Genomic DNA, 14579 nt, shown 5'->3' with positions numbered 1-14579 from the left:
CATAAATGGAGATAACAGGCACTGCCCTCGTGGCTTGGTTGAGGGATTAAATATAAGTGCATATCACTGGATTTGGCGAAGAGAAAAGCTAAGTGAATGTTGGCTCACCTGATGCTAACTCTTGGGGGATTGACTGTCACCTGAATTTCAAGTGATTGCAACTTCACATGTGTTTAGTTTATCATTTGTCTACGTGCAGTCTTAATTGGAAGGCCTTTCCCCAAAGGTTGTGGACTTTCCCCAAGTTAAACTTTCTGAACTATGGCGCTTTTTTTTCAGGTGACCCCATTGTTTTGCAAAGTTTCATGCCCCACTTTGATCAAATTTTCTCTACTGGATTCTCAACGGAAGTGTGGCAATCTGTAATAGAAAAGCTGGGAAAGAAAGGGTTATGGCATGTAAGTAGAAGGAGACGGCTCCCTTGTGGGAGAGCGCACTCTACACTAAATGGTTTCTTTCTGCGGGCCCTGGGGGATGGTAATTTATTATTTGTTCATCTTTATGCCAAAATAACTTTTTAACTCTGATGTCATTAAAGATGGAAAGTCATTGAGATATATGAATTAGCTAGCTTCCATTTTTTAAAATAGAAAGACCCTTGCCCCGTCTGTGGCACCCGCGCTCCCTGCTCTGTGTCGCCAACGCCATCAAAGAACTGCGATGTCCGAACGTGAGCAGTAGCATGGAGTGGGGGAAGCACACGAGCACGTTCGTCTTCACAATCTTTGTACACTGCCCTGGCTGGTGTGGGCCCGGACGGCCTGCCTGTGCTGCTCGGAGGGTTGTTTTTAAGGGACTGCTGCCCAGAGGTGCCCTTGAGGCTGTAGGACCCGAACCCAGAGCCAGGCACCCAGCGAACGGAGGAGCAGAGTGGACTGTGGAGCCTGGCTGTGCTGTCATGGGGATGTGTCTGAACCCTAACCCTCCACTTCCTCTTCTGGACTAATTACTTCCCCTCTCAGCCGCACTTTCCTCATTTGTAAGTTGCAGGATATAAAGCAATATAAAGGATATATCTCCTCAGGGTTCTGGTGAGGATTAGAAATAATGGGCCAAGAGCACCTGATAATAACCTCACCTAATGTTTATTCAGGGCCTACCATGTGCCAGGGACTGAGCTAAAGGACTTTCACAATGCCTGGCATATGCTAAGTGCCCACTAGATAGTAGATATCGTTGATGGTGGCCTATCAGTGCTCTGAGAATGGGCTGGCCTAGGCTGGGAGTGTCATCGGAAAGGACCTAGTGGGGCTTTCAAAGCTGGGAAGTCCAGGAATGTCACCAAAGCAAGGGCAGCCTGCCAGGGCAAAGCAAGGACTCTAGGGCCAGGCAAGCCAAACGACTTTGCAATACAGAAGTCCTCACTTTTTGGGAAGGGCATGGATTCCGTTGGAAGTCTAATGAAATCGGTGGGAATCTCTGCGTGCACGCACAGTTACGGGTATGGTTGTAGGGTGTCTGGCCACGAGGTCCCGGAAGCTTGTTCTCATAGTAAAAGGTCTTGAGAAGACAGACAGCTGGGAAGACCCAGGAATCCAGCCCAAACGGCAGGTCCAATATCCTCCTGGCCATGGGGCTTAGGTCATTTTCAAACATGAAACACAGAGGCACTTATTTAAAAAAAAAAAACAAAAACAAAAACAAAAACAAAAAGCCAGGCTAGCCACCAGGACTGTCAGAGCCTCAGACTGTCAACTTGAATTGGTTATCGGCAGTGGGGCCTGCTCAGAGCGAGCTGTTAAGAGTGGGGACCCAACTGAGTGGGGAAGCCAGCGTGGTCCTAGGCTCAGTTAGTGACAAGCGGACACGTGAAGAAAGTTGATTTTGAGACCGGGCCCCCAGTCGTGGCCATAGCAGAGCCTGGAACCCTTAGACCTGCTGGCGTACCTGGGCGGTCTCAGTAAAGGGCCTCTCAGGGTGTGCTACCTGTGTGACCCAGGAAACCTCGCGTAACCTCTCTGGGCTTCTGTTTCTTCAGGGGTCTGACAACAAGCTCTCTGAGAAAAAACAAAGTCCTGGTTTGTAGTGTTTGCCAATTGCTGTAGTGTAAATACCTGGACCACGGCCAGTTCCAAGCTCCCAATACGCCTAATACAACTACAGGACTTGGAGATGGGGAGAGATGTACGCAGTCAACTCTCACTAGCTGGTAGGAGCCGGCTCCAGCCCACCACTTGATAGGGTCTCATGGACCCCAGAGACTTGGGGCTTATGTGCCAAAGGCTTAGTTGGGATATTTCTGAAGGACTTGGGTGTTCTGCTTGCTTGGCGTTAAGAACTCTGCCGCTGTGCTCTCTGTAAGCCTGCTTGACACCCACCGCTCCTGTTCTCAGCAGGCTTTGAGGGAATGTGGAGAGAGTTTAGCTCTTGTCAAGAAGGGGAGGTCAGACAGACAGACAGACGTGGATTATCGTGGCTTGTGCTGAAAAGCTTGGCAGATGGCTTAAAAAAAAGAGAGAGGGCCAGAGGGTGTTCTGTTTTATCTTTTGTTTGTTTGTTTTAAAGCATCAACCTTTTCTTTTGCTCCCCTTGTCAGTCATTTCTACTACTGTCAGCGAAAAAAGATCGGCTACCGAGAAATATCCATGTCCCAGACTTATCCCTGAAGAGTCTCTTTGAGGTAAAGTGGCTTTTGGAAGGATATGGTTTTACTTCGGGCCTGTGTTGGGGACCTTCCTTTTCGGCTGCCTAACTGCAGATGTGTTATTTATAATAATCTTACGCTTGAGCCACAACAAATCCAGGTTTTGCTGATTTCAAACTTTATGGGTGAAGGGGTTTGAACTTTCATATTGATATAGTGACACCCATGATTTCCCCTGTTTTCTTTCCTAGAAATATGTCATTGGACTTTATGAGAAAATGGAACAGGTGCCCAAGTTAGTCCAGTGGCTCATCTCCATCGGCGCAAGTATCGAGACTATAGGACCGTACCCGCTCCATGCCCTCATGCGGCTCTGTATCCAAGCAAGTGAGTCTTCTCCCAGTTACCCACCCACCCGGGCGCCCTTCCAGCTCAGAGCTCTGGCACTCTGCTGAGCTCAAGGGAAAGCACAACTTAGCCACCTGAATGGAGGCAATTTGGATGTTTTGAATATTCAATGATTGATTATTCAAATGACTGAAGACAGCAGGGACACAGCATCATTTTTATTTCTCCTGGGACCCAGTAGCCCCAGGAGGCCCAGACTGAAAGGATTCTGTGTTCCTAGACAGACCCAGGCAGCAGGGTGGAGCCCGGGGACTCGAAGAGTGGAATGGGACAGGCAGCCTTTGCTGGGCAGAGCTCCCAGGAGAGCTGTGGAGTTTCCTCCCTCTGGCAAAGGCAGATGTGGTCTTTTTCCAGGTTCAGGTTCATTTTCTCTGTAGCTTGGAGGGCTGAATGCTGTGGGGTAGAATCCCAAGGGAAGCACTGGCTATTGCCGATACAGATCGCTCGTGGTTCTTTTAAAGGACTCCTATTTCCATACAATTCAAAACACACACACACATTTTACACTTTATATAGAAGCTGCTATTCTTTTCCAGGCAGACGTGGTATCCCGGTTGGACACTTACCACGTCATTTTAGAGCCAGAAGGGGCCATGAGAGCTTGTCTGGACAGTCTTCCTCTTCTTGGCTGTATTGTCTCCCTGGGAACGAGGGCGTGGAGGTGGCCAGGGGCTTGCAGACCTGGGCCCCCATCTTTGCTTCCACTAGATTTGCTCTGCCATTATTCATTGTGTGTATTGGGGAATCTATAAGAGATTATATTCTTACACAGGGATTGGTGGATAGAACATCAAGGAAAGTTTGATTAAAAGCCGTCTAATCCAGTTTCCCAGTTTCAAATCAGGGATCTGGAGCCCAGAGAACCGTGCCTCTGGTTATGAAAGTCCTGATTCCTCATGTGTCCGTGCTTTAAGTCGGCTCCCATGGGCACAGGAGCTGTACCCACAGATCAGAGCGAGCTTCAAGTTTGTCCTGGATCCGTTTCTGCGCGGAAAGCTCTGACATAGGGACAGGTGGTGTCCGCCGTGTTGGCAGAAGTGTGTGGCTTTCCTCAGTTCCAGGCACTACAAGGAAGGGACTCTGGGAAAAGAATTTAAAATACACGTCCCGTTGATAGTCATGTAGTAGAGTCATCTGTTCGGAGATACGGACTTGCCAGGTGCTGTTAGGGTTCCTCTTTACCAGCCCCTCTCGCTATGAGTGTTGGAGGCCCCAACAGAGGATTGCTCTTTGCCCACGGTCACCACATCCCAGGGAGGTTCTCCGTCAACCTCACCTTCCTCCCTGGGGGTACTCTGTAGGTCTCCACAGATGACACGGGGGTACAGAAGGTCAGCCTCTGCCTCCAGGTGGCTCAACTCTGTGGTGCACTCCATGCCCTGGAGCTCCCCATGGGATCAGGCCTGCTTGCCTCCTTCCCCTGCCCTGGCCTGGCCCCTCCCTCTGTCTCCTGAGCTCCCTCTCTCAATAAGTTGCATGGCCAAGAAGCTTTGTCTGAGGCTTTGCTTCTAGGCCATCTGACTTGAGTGCATCAAGAATAACCTTCTACAACCCAGCCTTTCGATTCTCAAACTCCTGTGTCTCCCACACCTGTGAGTGGCGAGTGGCGGCGTGTGCTGGATCCCCCACTCGCTTCCCCCAGTGTGCGGCCGGTGGATCGCTGTGCTGGTTGCCTGCGTGCGGAAGAGCACGTCAGTAACTCCCCTCAATGCCCTTCAGGGGAGAGCCGTCTTTTCAGGTGGCTGATGGAGTTCCAGCCCGAGTGGAAAGGCCGCGTCAACCAGAAGGACCAGGATGGCTGCACCGTCCTGCACGTGGTCGCCGCCTACTCCCCCGGATACCTCATCAAGCGTGAGTGGCGCCGCCACAGTGGAGGGTGTGCTGGGCTGGAGGACTCCTGGTGCCGGGGAGCCCACACAACAGGCCATTACATTTTACCTGTGCCGTCCCGTGGCAGGCTCAGGGGGTAAACTGCTTGGAGTTAAACGTGGTGGGGAGGGCAGGCTGGGTGCAGAAAGGGGGTGGGCGAGAGAGGGAAGGGTTGCTGGCTCTCTGTGCTCCGTCGGCTTCACATGGCTTCTGTGGGGTCGGGTGACTCCAGGACGCGGGCTTCCCGTCGCATTTGTTCCCGCCCTCATCACGTGGTCACTCATTGCTGTATTTTATGCCAAGTCTGTGCTCCAGCAGAGATAAATCGTGAACCAGAGCACAGACATAGTCCTGCCTTCCTGGCACTTAGAATCCAACACAGGAGTTGCAGTCCGCCTGTGCGCCAGGGCCAGACAGGCCGTGAGCAGAAGTGGGGCTGACGCCTGGGAGGCGAAGCTGGCTCTTGACACAGACGTTCCTTGCTAGCCTGCGACGCAGGAAGAACCATGAATATTTCTTCCATAGAAACAGGGTAGCTGTGAGAAGAAATGGTAATGGACTTTCAGCCCCAGCGGAAGGAAGGGGACGGAACCATGGGGGGCTTGTGCCCGGCGTGGCTGCCTTCTGGCGCTGGTTGTGAGAACCGGGCCGTGCTGCCACCTTCCATGGTGAGAGGTGTTGGAGAGCTGGATTTAAAAAAAAATAAGAAAACTCACGATCATAAAATGTCAGCTTGAAATTGAACATGCTGTGGACTGGACCCCGCCGGAGGTCCTGCGGCCGGGGGCCTCTGGCCTAGTGGGTCCTCCTAGGAAAGTGTGGTTCTCTCTTCAGTGTGTCCCGGGGGCAGCCCGGTGAGGTTCGGTCCTCTGTCATTACCGCCCCGCTGAACTGGGTCCCAGGAATTGGGTCTGGGGTGTCTGTGGATTTTTATTTCGAGCTTTCTTGAAATGCAATCCATGTACCATACAGTTCGCCTGTGTAAAGTGGACAACTCAGGGCTTTTTGTGTACATTCCCAGAGCTGTGTAACCATTATCACAATTTCAGAACCTTTTCATCACCCCAAAAAGAAACCCATATCCATGAGCAGTCACTCCCCGTGTCCCCTACCTCTTCTGCCCTAAGCACCCACTCATCGACTGTCTGTGTCTGGGGACTCACCTATTCTGGCCATGTCCTGTAGGCGGAGCCCTACACTATGTGGTCTTTTGTGACTGGCTTCCTTCACTTAGCACGTTTTCATGGTTCGTTCATGTTGCAGTGTATCAGTGTTTCATTCCTTTTTATTGCCCAGTGATTTTCCATTGTACGCGTATGTCTCGTGTTGTTTATCCATTCGTCCACCGATGGATACTTGTCTCCACTTTTAGCTATAATGAATAATGCTGCTGTGAACATTGGTGTGTGAGTTTTTGTGTTGGAATATGTTTTCATTTTTCTCAGGTAGGTAGCTAGGAGCAGAATTGCTGGCTCATGTGGCAATTCTTTGTTTAACCTTGTCAGGAGCTGCCGGACTGTTTTCCAAAGTGGCCGCCCCATTTCACATTCCCACCAGCAGTGTGGGAGGGTTCCCGGTTTCCTATATCCTTGCCACCACTTGTTATGATATAGCTTTTGATGTCCTACATGTTTTAGTAGCTTCTTAAAGGCAGTGGTGTCCTGACAAATGTTTGACAACGGGGCCTTCCAAAAGAAAAGTCCTGAACTGCACTGTTTGCTGGTTTCCCTGGTGAAAATATTCCCACCGTGGCTGATGGCAAGCTTCCGATGGCATTGACCATGGAGCTGGGCTCTGTGCAATGACGCACGGTTGTACTGCATTTTCACCACGCAGGTCCGTGTTAACACAGATGCAAAGCAACCTCATCATAGGTAATAGCAAAATGGGGAAAAATAACTAGGAAGGGATGAGTTTTGTTTTTCATATAATTTATTTGTTTAAATTTAAATAATTTAGTTGTAAGTTGAAATAATTTTGTTGTTAATGATGGCTGGTTGTTTTTTTTTTTTTTTAATCAACCAGCTTGCAACATTCCTGGATGTGTAACAGTTGTTCCTTGTGAGCTGGTCTGAGATGGTCCAGCACACTCCTGGGCTGAAGCCATCATTAGCCTAGTAATTTGTGGTTAAAGTCTGTGCCTCTGTTCACCGTGTTGTCCGTACCCTCCTGACGGATGTTTAAATGGTTCGCAGTTATTTTGTTGCTGAAAACATTGCTCAGAGAACATTTTTCTATACCTTTTTGAACTGGCATGAATGTCTCTACAGGACAATTTCCTAGTTGAGAAATTGCTTATTGAAAGAATGTGTACACTTTATTTATCTGGACGAACTCTAACTTCATTCCAATTTTAAATAGATTACATTAAAAAATCAAAAGGTGCACAAGGTCTACACTGAGAGTCTCAATCCTATGTCTGTCCTTCAGCCACTGAGGAACCAATATTATCGATATCTTCTGTTTTCTTCCATAAATATTTTACGTATGTACAGATGAAACACACATCCAGCTTTAAAATGTTAGCATATTGACGTGTATTTGGACGAAAGCTGTTGCTAACTTGAACCCCAGAGAGGTTTCAAACCCACCATTTGAAATACCTGCAGCATCCTAGGGCCTTAGACAGCTTCAGTTCTGCTGGCATTGTGGTGGGTGCTGGTCATTACGATGGTCCCCTGGCTTGGGAGCAGTGGTTTCGAAAGGCCCAGGGACAGAGTCTCAGGGAGGCATCAGAGCCAGGCAGCAGCGGGCCCCGAAGCCTAGAACTGGTCATCACCTCGAACTGAAAAAGTGAGGACAGATCGGGAGTAGTTGCATCCGTCTTGGTTACAAGCTACAGACACTCAAGCTGGTTGAGGCAGGAAAGGGAAGTTACTGGCTCGTGTGACTGAAGAGTCCAGTCTGGTCGAGCTGCTCCCGAGTTCTCTTCAAGAATAGGTCTTACCTCTGAACTCTGCCCTTTCTGTGTGAGGCCCTTTCTTAGACAGGCTTCCTTTCTGCTGAGGCCACCAGACTCTTCAGGCTTATATTCTGCCCTTTTGCCAATCTCAGCCAAGGAGAACATCTTCTCCCAGTGTTTCAGTAAAAGTCCTAGGAAAGAATCGCTGGGATTTTGACTTTTGTAACAGGCCTGCCCTCCCCACAATGAACTAATCACTAGAGCCAGAGGGATGGAATGATCTCATTGGCCAGGTCCCGGTCAGGTGTTCGCCCCTGGAGCCGCGGCCAGGGACAGTGGTGGAGGATGAGGTGACAGCCTTGTGTGTCTGGTGTTCACTCCTATCAAGTTGGGTGGGCTGGGAATGGGGCAGGGGTGCTTTCCCAAAGGAAAACTGGAGGTCGCTATCAGAAAAGGGGGAATGGGTGCTAGTCAAGTAAAACAATGAGAAGTCTGGTATGTCAGTGGTCTTTAAATTTGGCTTTCTTATCCCTTCAAGAATTTAAGAAACCTGTGTACCACTATACATCTTTTTAAGCTGGTATCTAGAACCTATAATCTGTAAATCTACATAATTGTAAGGACAGGCAATTTTCAGACTTTTGTACACATTGGTATTTTAAAGTAAAACTTCGATCTTACTCCTTTACTTGTATATATAATAGAATAGAAGCACACAACAATTGTATGTCCCCTTAAATTCATTTTAAAAATTGTGGACAAGCTCTTCAGTAGTCAAAAATATCCAATGTGAATTTTTAACTCATATTTCCAGTTTATTTTATGAAAAGAAGTGTGCTCCAATATACTTCACACTTCACAGTCTTAGTGGTCATTCAGTGATACTCTTCTGGAAGAAAAGTACTCAAATAACTTTAACAAAAAAAATTTCATTGATTGTAATATTGTAAGGGTTTATTTTTTATTTTTTGGACTGAATTATTTCTAAAATCACTACCACAGAAATCAAAACAACAGAAATATATTAACAGTTTATATAAGTAATCAATAAAGATAATAATAAAAATTTGGGGAGATCAAAGGAGGATGGATCACAGAGCCTCTTGAAAGGGGTTTGGCAGGCACTAATTTTCCCATAGATGGTACCCTGGAGGTCAGAGTTTTCACCTCATTTGGGTCAGTACACCCCAGTAACTGTGTTAGTTTTCTATGCTATGAAACTAAGCACCATAAACCAAGTGGTGTAAACAACACCCATTTGTTAGCCCACAGTTCCACAGGTCGGTAGACTAGAGTGATATGATTGAGTTTTCTTTTCTTTGGGTAAGTCAGCAGCAGAGGTTACTGCTTTAACATACATACAGATATTTCAAACATAGTTGGTTTCTTAGTAAACAAACCGTTTCATGATATTTTTTACTCTTTGCAAAATACACTCCCAAATTTTCAGTAAAAAGAACAAAAATGCAAATAGATATGTTGCCACCTGGTGGCCAGGTCCAGGATTGCAGCTCTGAGAATTTAGCGGGGGGTTGCGCAGCGAAGTGGGAGAGAGGGGTGGAGGTTGGGAGCTTGATTTTGTGGGTACAGCCAGTGTTTCCTGGACTTTCACTTAACTGGAGCAATCCTACCGTAACCATCACTTGTCTAGGATAGAAAAGCACATTTTTCTGGGATATCTAACCTGGAGATTGGAAGTCCAGCTCTGGTCTAAACTGAGGATAAAGCTCCCGGGTGAACACGTATTTCAGATGACAGAGCTAGAGGGGACATAGAAACGCCCGCCCGCACCCATACACAGTCAGCTCAGTGTTTTGAAGTCTGCTTTGTATGTATTGAAAACTTCGAACCAAAGGCATATCCGAGAGAGATTTGCTTCCTTCCAAAGATACCTACATTCTCACTAGTAGAACCAATGAGGAATGACTTTTCTTGATGCCAGCCTTGGCGCTGGGGCCCGGCCAGCCCCTGCTGCTGTGTCCCAATGCTGAAAGGGCCCTGGAGTCCCATCACATGCCGTGTACTTGGACAGGTTTCCTCAGTCACCCTCCGGGGCCGCCGTGAGGAAGGCATCCTGAGTCTCACCTCACAGAAGACAAAGCTCGGGCTACTCGAACATGTCACTCTTAGATGAGTGACACGGTGGGCACGGGGTTCCATCCCCTGTCCTCCCTAGAGGACACAGAGCAGCCCTTCTAGAAGACAGGCATCCACGTGACTGAGTTTTCTGCTCAGTGTCTCCCTAAGCTATTGGCTGGAACTGTGTTGGTATCTGGAGTTCCAGGCCATCTTTCAAGTTTACGTGGTTGGGGCAGAACTTAGTTCCTTGTGGTTGTAGGACTGAGGTTCCCGTTTCCTCGCTGGCTATTAGCTGCTACAGACCACACACATTTCTTGTCATGGGGCCCCTTCTATTTTCAAAGCCAGCAGGGGAGAATTTCTTGTGCTTCAGATTCCCCCCTTGTACTTGGAATCTCTGACCTCTACACCTTTGACCTTCAGGATTGTAATCAGTAGGTCAGGCCTTCCTGGGAAATCTCCCTATCTTAAGGTCACCTACTTTGGGACCTTAATTACATTGTCACAGAGTCTCATCACAGCAAAACCTGGATTAGTATTTAAGTGAAGAACTGGGAGAAGGTGTGTGTGCACCAGGTGCTGGGAACCTCAGGGGGTATCTTAGAATTCTGCCTTCCCCTGTGAGAGATTCGATGGGGAAGGAAAAAGTAGGACTTTTGAATTTTGCCTTATTTCTGTGAAGTGGAAGAAGGGCAGTTGTCACTGGGGAGATGTGAGAGGTGGACACCATGAGCAGGACAGCCCCTGGCGTACAGGTGCCTGGTCAAGGCGGTGGATTTTAAGGAAGCATGGGTGTGGAAGTGGGGTTCAGGCATCGATTCATCCTCCTCTCCTTGCCCCCATGAGTCTTTGTACCCTGGGGATACACCTGTTACATTCCGAAAACTGTTGCATCTGTGAGAACAGAGACACCTTGACGCTTGGCAAATGGATTCGTCAAAACCGCAAATGGAACTGGCAGCCAGAGGGTAGGGGCTGGGAGGATGGAAACAGCGACGACAAAAAGACCCTGATGCAAGAGCAATTGCCACTTTCTTCTCCTGTCCCCAGACAGACTCTTTTTCTGGAAGAATATTTTGTTTCCTCTCTAGGGAATAAAGAAATCTGAAGTCACAGCTTGCTGTTATCCTTACAGCTATAACTGTTGCCTAGTAACCAGATTCCCCCTCTCCTTGCTTGTTGCCAAGGAGAGGGGAGAAAGGTATAGAGGAGCGCACTTCTAAACCTCTTAAATGCTATTGTCGTTCCCACTCCACACAGGACTCCTTGCTTCCGGGAGTTGGGTGGATTGCCCGAGGCCAGCAGTTCAAGACCTGTGAGCAGAGGGATCTTGGTCTCCTTGCCCCAGCAGCTCAGGCAGGAAACTGGGAGGACGAGCACTCATGGGGACATCTCCTTACGGAAGGAACCGTGACAATGCCCCCCTTTCCTTCTGGCCCGCCCTAGGACAAACGGAGGATGTGCAGATGCTGCTGCAGTTCGGGGCCGACCCCACCCTGCTGGACCGGTATTCCCAGACCCCCATGGATGTGCTGAAGAGGAATAAGAACTTCAAAGCCATCGAGAAAATCAATAGTCACTTGGAGAAACTGGCTGCGTGTTCCAAGGACCTATCAGGTACGGCTTCCCGTGAACTAACTTTTGGGGGCATGCGGGTGGGTAAAACTGGTTCTGTGATATTAGATACAAATCGGTGCATCTTTTCTTGGTGTATGACGACGGAAATGAGATTCTCAATCTATAGAAAACTTGTTTGCTTTTCTTTTTGTGAAGATAGAATGAGAGAACCCTTATTTAGAGAGCATCTGTGACCTTCTGGGAACTTGGACAGGTTCACCTTTGGTACTACGGGGAATTTTTCTTTTTTCAATGCATGTATAGAGTAAAAGAGAAAAAAATCAGAACAGGAGATAACAAAAATCATTCCTACTCCTCAGAAACAGACACAGCCAATAACTTAAAACACACGTATACTACACTCAATTACACTTATGCACTTACATATGAACTTCTGTTTCTACTTCTTGGTTTATCAGTTTGGGACACCGTCCATCGGCTGGCTGCTGTATAAGATGAAGTGCAGCAAGTTGGCCCATCCTGTTGAATTTTGTCTAGTAATGTTACTTGTGTCATTTGCCTTATGTCCCTTAACCCTCAGTTTTCTGTGCTTCATCTATGGATTGATTCTAAAACTCGGAAACCAGTAAGTGGCATTGGCAGGGTAGGATGATTGTAGAAATGTTACACTTTCTACAACCAGTAACATATAACCAGACCCATTGAAGGGAATTATCACATGTCCTGAAAACTTTGCTCTTTAAAAACTGTGATAACTATGTATGGCATCAGGTGCTACTAGATATATAGGGGGGATCACTTCGTAAGTTATATATAAATGTCTAACCACTCTACTGTACCCCTGAAGCTAATAGAATATTGAATGTCAATTGTAATTGAAAAAAGTTTTTAATTAGTTTATTTCTAGAGAGAGGGGAAGGGAGGGAGAAAGAGAGGGAGAGAAACATCAGTGTGTGGTTGCCTCTTGTACGCCCCCTACTGGGGACCTGGCCTGCAACCCAGGCATGTGCCCTGACTGGGAATCGAACCAGTGACCCTTTGGTTAGCAGCCTGGCACTCAATCCACTGAACTACACCAGCCAGGGTGAAAAAACCAGTTTAAATGTGGCACTTTTTAGGCATTCCAGTTTAATGAAACATACATGTGTATTATTGCATATATGTGTATGTCTGCATGCACACATATACTCTTTAGACTTTACGTAGACTTACTTAGACATTATACTTCTTTCTGTTCTATTCAGACGTGACCCTGTGGCTCATGTTGTCGGTTTAGACTTCTCCCTTGTTCTGCTAGGGCACTGACTCAAGTAAACTTCTCACGGAGGAGACACGGATAGTAGACTTCTGGAGTTTTAAGTCTTTATTTCATCCTTTATTGGTTGATAATAGGAATATAGGCATTGCATTTCATTGATTCCAAGTTACACTTTTCCCCACATTTTAACATCTTCGAAATTGGAATGTGTTTCATAATCTTTGACATGTCCCAGCCTTTTCTGGTGTGTCTGACAATCTGAGGTTTGTCAGATGTATGACTGTGCTACAAACCCTTGTTCCTCCACACTGAAGAAACTGTTTTATTGTATTCCGGCCCCCATTTGCTGCTGATTGCGTCTGATGTCTGTCCCATTTATTTTCCCTCCTAGGAATGTCTCTGTCCTTCGAGTTCTGAAATTTCCCTGGGATGTGTCTGGGTATGGGTCTTTATTCGTCCTTCTTGCTTGGCACTTGTTGGTCCCTTCCAATCTAACTTTTTTAGCTCCGGGAAACGATTGTCTTCATTTCATTCCCCTCGGTGTCTCTTTGTCACTATGTTAGACAGATGAGCTTCCTGAATTGATTACATGTCTCTCTCCTTTTCCTTAAGGTTTTTATCTCCTTTTTCCTTCTCAGATCTTTAACTTGGTCTTCAGCTTTTCCTTTTATAATTCAGCTTACCCATTGCACTTTGAAATTAGGAAGCTCAAGAAGAAAAAAGCAAACAAAATGTAACCAGAGACATTGAAGTTACGAACAATCTAACAATAACCAGAGGGGAGGGAAAAGGGACAGTGGGGAGAAGGGTTTTCAGGAACTGCTATAAAGGACACATGGACAAAACCAAGGGGGAGGGTGGAAGCAGGGGAGGGGGGTGGGTTTGGCTGGGGTGGGGTAGTGGAGTGGGGAGAAAATGCAGACAAGTGTAATTGAACAACAATAAAATAATTGAAATTAGGAAGCTCAGTTTTAATTTTGAAGAACTTTTTCTTGCTCTCTGATGATTTCTTTTCTGTGGAAGCTTGTGCTTGTTTACATTTGCCACTTCTTGAATGGTATTTAACAATATCGAGAATTTTTTTTAAAAAAGAACATCTTCCTCTCTTAGAATTATTTGTATTTCCTTTGGGGTCAGTTGTTCATGTTCTTGCTTCTCTCTTGTGCTGTTGGTTTTCCTTAATTATCTTCTTTGCATTTATGAACGAAAGACTAGACTGATTAATACTTAATAGCTGGCAAGTGTGCATGTACTGAAGCTATTCGGATGTGTCCCCTGGAATGGGTAAGTAGGTGGCAAGTGGCAGGCAGCCTGTAGGGTGCTCGGGCGCCGGGGTGCTGAGAGTGGACGGCAGCCAGGGTCAGAAACATTTTACACAGAGGCAATTAAAGCTGCTTTTCATTTAGCATCCCCGCTCATTTCCCCATCTGTATTTTCATTTTCATTTATTTATCTAAAATATCTTCTGTTGTTCCCGTAAAACCAGAGGAATGAGGGGAATCAAACGTATTTACAGTGTCCTCTGTGTTTCATGCATGTTCTTTTAAAGCTGTGACGTATCACGGGTAGTTTTTTAACAAACTCTATTTGAAGGAGCTGTGATTTTCTTTCTGTGAGGCAGTATAATTAAATCATTGTGAAATGCTTTCTGAGAGCTTGTGTTTGTAATCTCTGTTTCAAAATGGTTTCTACCGTTTGGGAAATTGAAACTGACTGTCTTCGCCAGTGAATTTCCAAGTTTTAAAATAACAAAAAACGACCACCAGTTAATGGTAGAAAGTGGCTGCTTTGTTGGCAGATTTGTTGTTTATTAATTCTAATGTTAATTCTTGGAATAAAGTATATGTATGTTATATTTAGTGTTACAGACTTTGGCACAAGTCATTCATTTTTATTTAGTT

At 46.6% G+C, this 14579-nt stretch overlaps 1 protein-coding gene across 3 annotated transcripts in view; it reads left to right on the top strand.

Annotated features, from left to right (window-relative positions):
* TRANK1 (tetratricopeptide repeat and ankyrin repeat containing 1) overlaps window positions 1-14579 on the top strand; it is a 94203-nt gene that overhangs the window by 35774 nt on the left and 43850 nt on the right. For 2 of the 3 annotated variants that reach the window (XM_053929721.2, XM_024565922.4), the window contains 5 exons: window positions 280-398; window positions 2537-2620; window positions 2836-2971; window positions 4712-4843; window positions 11289-11459. In XM_053929721.2, the coding sequence (XP_053785696.1) occupies window positions 280-398; window positions 2537-2620; window positions 2836-2971; window positions 4712-4843; window positions 11289-11459 (642 nt within the window). Of the gene's footprint in view, window positions 1-279; window positions 399-2033; window positions 2150-2536; window positions 2621-2835; window positions 2972-4711; window positions 4844-11288; window positions 11460-14579 lie in introns of those variants that run through there. The other variant, XM_045199857.3, reaches the window with a different exon arrangement.

Source organism: Desmodus rotundus, chromosome 8 (assembly GCF_022682495.2).
Source record: "Desmodus rotundus isolate HL8 chromosome 8, HLdesRot8A.1, whole genome shotgun sequence".
NCBI lineage: Eukaryota > Metazoa > Chordata > Mammalia > Chiroptera > Phyllostomidae > Desmodus > Desmodus rotundus.
Note: the sequence above shows the minus strand (reverse complement) of the source record. Positions and strands in the feature narration are given on the sequence as shown.